General features: G+C 36.9%; 1 protein-coding gene and 1 pseudogene across 1 annotated transcript; one reads left to right on the plus strand and one right to left on the minus strand.

The window, feature by feature from the left end:
• The first annotated feature begins 3,372 nt into the window (after nt 1-3,372).
• LOC149243504 (uncharacterized) lies at nt 3,373-4,080 on the plus strand. The gene has a single exon (XM_089371229.1). The coding sequence runs from the start codon at nt 3,373-3,375 to the stop codon at nt 4,078-4,080; it is 708 nt and encodes a 235-aa protein (XP_089227355.1).
• Nucleotides 4,081-7,071: 2,991 nt separating this feature from the next.
• On the minus strand, nt 7,072-8,063 carry LOC149243505 (uncharacterized; annotated as a pseudogene).
• Nucleotides 8,064-9,497: the final 1,434 nt, after the last annotated feature.

Below are 9,497 nucleotides of genomic sequence, written 5' to 3' on the forward strand. Positions count from 1 at the left end.
ATTCCACCAAACCAACCCAACCACCTCATGATAGTCACATCCTAGAATATAAGGGGCCTGAACAGTCAAGGCAAACAGAGACACTTAGCGAAAGGCTAAGAAGAGAAAAAACCAAAATAATGTTGCTACAGGAAATAAAAATCCCAAGGAGGAAAATAGAGGAGATCCTAAACAAAATCAAACCAAAATATGAATGCATGACCATAGATGTGAATGGAAGTGCGGGAGGTATTGCGATCTTATGGAACCCAACAGAAATCACAACTGACTATTGGATAGGAATGAAAAGGATTCTCACGGGGAAGTTCCGATTAATAGGAAACAGCGACTGGTTTCTAGTCTCGGCAGTTTATGGACCACATATTCCAACGAAAAAAGGAAGTTTCCTCCTCCAACTCCAACAGTTAGGTAACCTGCATAAAGAAAAACTATGGTTGATAGCAAGGGACTTCAACATGACAACAGCAAAAGACAAAAAGAAAGGTGGAGTGCAAAGAGAAGAACCAGAAATGGAGAAATTCAGGGACTTACAAGCGAAACTGAAAATGATAGATATCCCAACTATAAATGTGAAATACACCTGGAACAATCAGCGAGGAGGGAGCAATCAAATAGCTTCTAGGTTGGACAAATTTCTTGCAACATAACACCTCATAGGAAAGGATATTTTCTACGAAGCTACAATCCTTCCGTGTCTAGGGTCAGATCACTGGCCCATCATGCTAGAGATAGCCATGAATCAGCAGAACCAAAATAGACCCTTCAGGTTTGAGGCATTCTGGCTGAGAAATCCCACATTTATAGAAAAAATGAAGACTTGGTGGAAGGAAAATGAGAACAGGAGGGAAGGAAGAAATAAAATGCACTCTCCAACTAAGATTAAAAGATCTAAAAGGAAAGATTAAATAGTGGAATAGAGAAGAATTTAGGAATATCCATAAGGATAACGAACAATTTCATATTTCAATGGAGAAAATACAACAAAAAATCATAGACGAAGGAAGAAGTGAAGAACTAGCTGAAGAAGAAGGACTGGTGCTAAATAAAATAGAGGAAAGAAGAAAAAAAGAGGAAATCTTATGGAAACAAAAATCCAAAATCCAATGGTTAAAAGAAGGAGAGAGAAATATGAAATTCTTCCATAAGGCAATGATACAACACCGACAACAAAATAGAATATTCTCTCTAAAAGATAAGCAAAGCAACAGGTTAACCTAGAAAGCAGAATTGGAGAATCTGACAGTGCAGCACTTCAAAGAAATCCTGACCAAACCTAACACCAGCAAAGAGGATGACATTGATAAAATAAGTCAAAACATCCCCAAAATTGTAAATAGAGAACAGAATTTGGCTCTCCTAAGAGTCATAAAGGAAGCTGAGGTGGAAGAGGTAGTAAAGGGAATGGCAAAGAACAAAGCACCTGGGCCGGATGGATTTACCTCGGAATTCTTTCAAGCCACATGGAGTTTCACGAGATAGGACATAGTGAATGCAGTAGAAAAGTCCCGCTGCACCAAAAGAATGCCGGCTTTAAATGCTATTTTCCTAGCTCTGATACCAAAGACAAAAAAAAACAGACGAGCCTCAAGGGTTCCGTCCGATAGCGCTCTGCAATGTGATATATAAAATTCTATCTACAATCATGGTGAACCGTCTCAAACCAATACTATCAAAGTTGATATCCCCGGAACAGACGAGGTTCATAAAAGGCAGACAAATAGTAGATGGTATAATAGTAGCACAAGAAGCAATTCATTCTTTGAAGAATTCAAAAACCAAAGAAATGATGATAAAAATCGACCTCGCAAAAGCTTATGATAGATTAAGTTGGAGATACCTACAACGAATACTCAAGGCTTACGACTTTGATGACAGATGGATTAACTGGGTAATTTCAATGATCACTACGCCAGTAATGTCAATTTTATTAAACGGATCTCTAACAGAGGCCTTCAATCCATCCAGAGGACTCAAGCAGGGCAATCCGTTATCACCATTCATGTTCATCCTCGCAGCGTATGGACTTGGAAGACTTATAAAATCAAAATTTAACAACAAACAACTGAAGGGATTAAGACTATGGGGAAATGACCTACCTCTAACCCATCAACAGTTTGTCAACGACGTTATGTTATATGGATAGGCAACTCTTAAAGAAGCAAAAAAAATAATGGAAAGTCTTAAAGAATTCACAGGGGCCTCGGGAACAGAGGTAAGCAAAGAAAAATAGGAAATTTATTTCTTCAACACTCAAAATGCCTCCCAAGTGTTCCTTGCAAGAACCATGGGATTTAGAACCAACAAATTCCCAACTAAGTACTTAGGAATCTAGCCAAATGATAAGCAAAAGAGAATTGCTCATTGGGGAATCTTGATGAAGAAGTTGCAAAAAAAAATGGAAAATTGGACCTTCAGGGCCGTCAACACTCCAAGTCGTATAATTTTGCTCAAATCGGTACTTTAATCCCTACCGATATGTCAACTGACTAGCCAAGCTACCTCCCAAAACAATATGGCAAAAAATGGTAGATATGTTTAAAAAATTTCTATGGCAAGGGACGAGTAAGATAAAAAAAGTGGGCGCTTCTACCATGGAAGTGGCTAAGAAAACCCTTAGCAAAAGGAGGTCTAGGAATGAGAGACCCATATACCCTAAACCAAGTAATGGGAGCAAAGCTTGGGTGGTAATGGATACAAGGGAGCGAAGACTTGTGGAAAAAGCTATGGGAAAAAAATATGAGATTCCCAGGTCTCCAGAAGGCAAGTTGAGAAGCCAAATGGAAAAAAAGGCTCAGCAATCTGGAATTTGGCAAGAGCCAATAGGGATTTGATAAGAGAGTACAATTTTTGGGAAATAAGAGATGGGAACAAAGCAAACTTCTAGGAAGAGGCTTGGCAACAGAAAGACAAACTCAACCAAATACCTCAAATCTAAGAGATACACCAGTTCACCACACAAATTGAGAGGGGTGTATTAGCAACTATTGGTGCCCAGAAATGGACGAATACTGGAGAAGGTAGAAAAAAAGGAAAACTGGCCAGACGCACCAGAAACAACTCAATGGGGAATATATGAAAAAGAAATGGAAACAAGGGAAATTGCGGCCAAAGCAGGGACGGACACTATCAGATGGGAAAAGAGAATTAAAGAAATGTTCACAATGGCTGAAGGATACTATCTAAAAGAAGAATATAACAGAAACCCAGAAACAAAAAAATGGGACAGCATTTGGAAAACAAAAACTTGACCAAAGGTAGCGTTTTTCGCCTGGATCCTAAGCCACGGGGCGAGCTCTAACCTGGGATTAGCGAAGGAAAAAAAGAACACAAGGCCCTTCACGTTGTGCTCTCTGCCAAGTACAAGAAGAAACCATGGAGCACATAACTAACGACTGCAAAGTTAGCAACAACCTGTGGAGACAACACCAGGATATTTTTGAAATCAGTGACAAAGACAAAAATAGTATCAAAATAACAATAGAAAAATGGCGGAAAAAACCTTATCAAAATACAATGCTGAACAGAGCCTGGAAACTTTCATTAGGATTCGTTCTATGGAACATTTGGAAAGAGAGAAACAACTTGACCTTCAAGGAAGAGGGTAGAGCAAAGGACGAGATATGGAACCAAATCACCCAGAATAAAAGGGAGACCATTCTCACAGAGAAATGGTACAAGGAAGATTGGAAAGTTGACCAGAAAGAGGCAAGAATAATGGCTCACCTGCAACTAAAGACAAGCATGATGAAAGTTACAGCGGGGAAATACCATAATAATGAGGCGGAAGAGAACAACTACTATAGTAATCCCCAACAGGGCTTCATCAAATTGAATTTCGACAGGGCAGCGAAGGGTAACCCAGGAGAGGCAGGGATAGGAGGAGTCTTTAGAGACGACAGGGAAAAAACACTCGGAATTTACCCGATGGATTGCGGCAACGCAACCAACAATGAAGATGAGCTTCATGCGCTAAGAATAGGACTAGAGATCGCCATAAGGGAGAAGTACCAAAAGTTGCAGGTGGAAGGAGATGTGAAACTAGTGATAGACATTGTGAAACATCTACAGTGTTTGGTCTAAAATGCGGATGCAAATTAGAGTTCATTTAATGTCAACCCGGGAAGGTAAACTTAGAAGTACCACCTATAGGTCTAAAAATATTTCTAATTTGTCTGAGATCTATTGGTTCTCTTACAAGAACACATTTGACAAGATCTCTTCCAATAACTAAACAAACTAGAGAGATTCCTAATTTGTCGGAGATCTTAAGGTTACCTTACAAGAACACATGAATTTTAAGATTTCATCCAACAACTAAACAAACTAGAGAGATTCCTAATTTGTCAGAGATCATATGGTTCCCTTACAAAAACACATGAATTTTAAGATTTCTTCCAACAATTAGAATATCTAACAAGAACTTAAAAGCTAAAATGAAATAAAAACATAAATTAAATTACACCTAAAATAAGCATGCAAGTGAGGCCATGGGGGCCCTCCATAACTCCACAAGCACACCACTTCAAAGGAGACTCAAATGTGGAAGTAACAAAATCAAAGTATGATTCTTTATTTCAAAATCTCCATCGTGATGTACAAACCAACTCTAAGATTACAAATGAAGATTCTAATATTACAAATGAAGGAGATTGTACTCCTATTTATATAATGGGATGACATAACAAACTCATAATGATGATCCACTAATCTCTCTTTAGTTCCATACATCTCTCAACCATCTAGACACATAATCCCCTTTTGTCCTTGATCTGCTCCATGAGGCTTATCTTATCAAATTCGAATTTGATCATTCAAGGCCACATAAAGGTGTCTTGGAAGCTTCCTTGGAACCTACACATGTCACAAAAACAATCCATTTTCCATATATGAAGTAAAATATATTATTTTCCAATATTTAATCAAGAATTTCTCTTAAAAATGCTTGAAAATAAATAATATTTGGAATATATAAATGAGACCCATTAATGATGAACAATAGGGAAAATGAAGTGACATGGTAGTGAATAATGAGTAATGAGTGACATTTCTATGACATTTTGAAGCCCAACATACCCCCCAACTGAAGCTCTTGCATGTCCTCATGCAAGCTACTACAATGACTTATTTGATTTGATTCGTAGATGAGTTTCCTTTTACAAGATGTTTGGTTCTTGTGTAACAACCATGTTTCAATCATGGACTTCATTTTAACTTTGCACATCTTTTGATAACTTTTATTTTTGCAAAGCATTTGCATCTTTGAATGTTGGTTTTGTGTTACAATCATTATTTCCTTTGTTGAGATCTCTTTTTAATCATTGGTTCTTGTGTTACAATCATTATTTACTTTATTGAGATCAATCATTTTTAAGAATTCATTTAATATGCTCATCATTTTGTAGTGGTTTTTATTGTGGGAACACTGTGGGTTAAGATGTAATATGAATGAGAGAAAGAAATAAGTATGCAATTCGCTCCCAATTGATGGTTTCTGGGAATTTTTAATGAGAAAGGAAATAGTGAAATAGTGGAATATTTTCCAAATATCATCATTTTAGCATCTAAAAATAATTTCAAGATTAAAGGTTAGAAAACATCATACCTTACTTACCTAAAGAAGTGGATGAATCATGCATGTTCAGTTGATGCAATTCTAGTCTGAAGCTTCTTCTACAAGTTGTGGATGAAAGATGGATCTGTATTGTCGTATCTGCTGTTGGATCCTCTGGTGGATAGTCTGATGAATATGATGAATCTGCTGAATATGGTTGAAAATATATAAGGCTTGGAAGGTATACAAAATATAGAAGTTACATCCCCCCAGCCTTATTTATTGACTTGTCCTCAAGTCATGACAAGTGGAAAAACAATGAAAGGAAGTCTACTTCATCTGTTACAAAATATGGGTCTTCAAGTCTTCAACGCTCGATGGCACAAATCTTACTATGTGAATAAATGTGTCAGTGTTGAACATAGCAAGAAGTTGTTGACTTAGTGGCCGTTAATGAATGCCCCTAGCCAACACAAGAGCTCCCACCATTGATTCCAATGGGAGTTAGGATGCCTAACACATCTTTGTAGGTACGAATAAATTTTTCGTGGTTGAGTCACCTACAAGATCCAACGAACAAGGTATATTAATGTACTCCCATTGTTCATTAGCAAGAGTACTGGCCATTAAGGCATGCAAGCCTCTAGGTGTTTTTAGAAAAATATTTAGACTCAAGGACTATGGACTCAATGGTGTATGGAAGCAAGGTTTTATTTGCAAGGGTAGGAAAAAGGAACAATGAATATGTAAAGTGGAACAAAAAGCTTGTAAATGAGCTTTGTTGTTTTTATTGGTGGGTTAAGATTGATGAAAATGTAATGAAGTGTATGTGGATTGTGAGGAATGGATAATGACTCTTGCTGGAAAAAAAAATGAACTATGGCATGAAAATCTTAACTAAAATTGCTGAGTTTGACCAGCCACCTACTTCGAATTTGCTAATCTATCATGCAACATGTGAAACCTTTAACTTTTTACAGGAAGTTGCAAAAACTTGTAATTTGTGGAAATTTCGTTTATGTTTATGGACTTGTTTTTTTAGGATTTCTCATGAAATTAGTCTTGTGAAGACCAATTGTGCACAATTTAATCTCCTTAATGATCACTTGATTATCCTGTAACCTGTAAAAAAACTTGGCAGGAAAAAAAAAAATGTGTTCAAGAAGAAATGGCCATTTCCTTCATGATTCTTACAAAAAAAATTTGTACCAAATAAAATAGATTAAAGACAATCAAATCGTTTAAATTGACTCAATCATGATATTAATATCAATCCATTCATAAAGAAATAACCATGAAAAGTAAATTTACTCCCTAATTTTGTTAGCTAACTTTTGCGCATGGTGAAAATCTTCGCATTATAGATTTGTTGTGTCCTGCAGATGAGTACATTATAAAAGCATACAACAATCAATGCCTACTCCAAGTCACTGCTGAAAAATAGAATGTTGAGAATGAATTCTAAGAAGAGAAAAAATATGAATTTAACTATGCGAAGGGAAAAGCTAAAACGTATCATAGCACTCCACTTAAATAAAAGAGATTCCCTTGTCAAAATTGTGATCAGAGTCCAGAAAAGGCTTCCAGATTCAACTCTTCTCTTGTCCTTGATGTACTGAGTGAGTTTCTGGCATGTTTATCTTCTGAATTTGCAGTATGTCCAGAGTTCAAAGTGTTGACATAGGAATATGAAGCCCCAAGGTGGGAGGTTGGTCAGCTGTACTTCTTCGGCAAGCAAGAAAACGCTTTATCAGCCCTCGTAGAAAGGGGCCATTGTATCTAGTTCATACTCCATATAATACATTATTCCTCCCATGCATAAGTGGAAAAGTGCCACTTCAGCGTTTCTTATATCTGGAAGTAGATGTCTGTTCACTAAAATATACCACAATGAATCTGCAACTCAAGGAAGCACATAAAAAGCTAATTCGTCTTGTCTGCTCTTTCTCTCTAGCAAGGCAGACAAAGTAGCCGTGCCTCCAGCAAACCAATACACAAGCTAATGGTCCCTTGTTAAAACCTTTCTTTCCAAGCATATAACTCCCTGAAATATTCCTACAAAGGCCGACAGGATTGATGTAGAGCGCACAACCCCATTAATAGCATTCCAACATGTCCGCATGGGAGACTCCATAAACTTTTGAAGATGAAAGACAACATACGGCACAAATGTTAATGAGAAATATAATGGATATGTCTTCCTAAACGTTGAATACATTGCATTGCCATTATGTGCTAAGCATGAGGCTGAATCCGGATGTATAACAGAACATGGAATAATTGAAGCAGATGGATCCAATTTAAGAGACGGGGAACCCTTTCTGCTCGACAAATAAGCAGAGAGAGAGACCAGATCACCATGGGCGTATTGACTTTCTTGACTTTGGTTTGTAGATGCTCATTTTGAGCCAGGCAACATGTGAGGGTGCAAATCGCTCAAATCGAGCCAATAAATCTGCATGCAAAATCACTCAAATCGCTCAAAATCTGCTTCACTGCTAGCAAAACCCATAATTCTCTGCACATTAATTGTAAAAACTGTTTTTTCCTTCACGCAGTTATCAAAATAGGGTTCCAAAGAATCGCGGTTTTCTCTCAAACCGTTAGGAATTCAAGCAAACGATTTTTAAGTTATGTAAATCATTCCGTTCTGCAGAAAACCCATGTCTTTGTTTTTCCAGATTTGTCCTAGTTTGATCACAACCCACTTTTTAGAACTAACATTTTTAAGGGGTTGCGTTCTGAGGATGTTGGCATCCACTATGAGGCAATGGGAGTAATTGGGTTTGCAATTCACTCTTGTTTTTTGCATTTTTCTAATTTTGAAATGGAACTGCTTTTTCACCTTGAGTTTCACCAGAACTTTACTCTCAGAAGTTGAGACTCCCGACTCTGAACAGGACCACTCTTATTCTGTACCACTCTTATTATATCTTGTCAGTAGTCCAGCAGAAGCTGTCTGAACACGCATCCCATCTTTCATAGAGGAAGAATCTATCTCTTCTGCTCAAGAAGCACACAACATTCCACGAGTACAACTTGCACAGCCAGGAATGCAGTAACGTCCTTGACAAAGGCCTGAGCTGTAATTAACGAGAATATTTGTTCTTAGACGACAGCAGCAGGTCCCCATTTATTCAACTCTCCTTTCCTTTTCCAGACCCTAAAATTCTCTTCTTCCAGAGCCTCCTATTCAATTGCATCTTTCAGAAGATATATTAAGTTGTCCATTATGAACTCTAAAACTATGCCCAAGAGCCTCTCCTGTAATAAGGTAGCTACGAACGCAAGCACTCAGCATTTGATCATTCAATCTAATATTCCACGAATAAACCCTCCTGCAGTTTGTAATTGGGAATTTTTGGGCCATATGTGTGTTCTGTACTTTCTGGAACATCATGAACAGATGTCTAACATGTCTAGCTACCCTTCTCTTGTGGAACGCTTACTACAAGAGATACGTGATTACTTGTTTAAAATATTAAGGCCGCAGCCTTATATGCCTTCACAGTAAAGGAAGTCATGATCATTTGATTGGCTTCTTGGATGGTCTCATCTTCGCTGAGAACTAGTGCAGATAGACGTATTTTGAAGGTGTTCATTAGCATGCCGAGATTACAGCTTGTGTTTTTATATTTTTTCTTTTTATTTAAAAAAAAATGAAATTGAAACTATTTCTAAAAAATGGTTAATTTTCAAATTTATTTTTTTTAATAATAATATATATGATATATATTATTATTATGTGGGAATTTTTATTTTCATTATTTATTTTTATTATTTTTTAAACTAAAATTCAAAAAAAACTAAATTTTATCCTATTTTTTAAGATGATCTTTTGTTCATTCACAAAAAATTTTATTGTCATATCCTAGATCAATTTTCCAGCAAGAGTATTTTTATTGGAAATAAATCAATAGATTTGCTAATCTCCCTGATCACACGA

This window comes from Pinus tabuliformis, chromosome 8, assembly GCF_031772625.1.
Source record: "Pinus tabuliformis cultivar Carrire ecotype Pingquan chromosome 8, CPIR1, whole genome shotgun sequence".
Lineage (NCBI taxonomy): Eukaryota > Viridiplantae > Streptophyta > Pinopsida > Pinales > Pinaceae > Pinus > Pinus tabuliformis.

Bases quoted from the DNA above. Each gene is read 5' to 3' on its own strand.
- LOC149243504 (XM_089371229.1), top strand. From the start codon at position 3,373: ATGGAGCACATAACTAACGACTGCAAAGTTAGCAACAACCTGTGGAGA.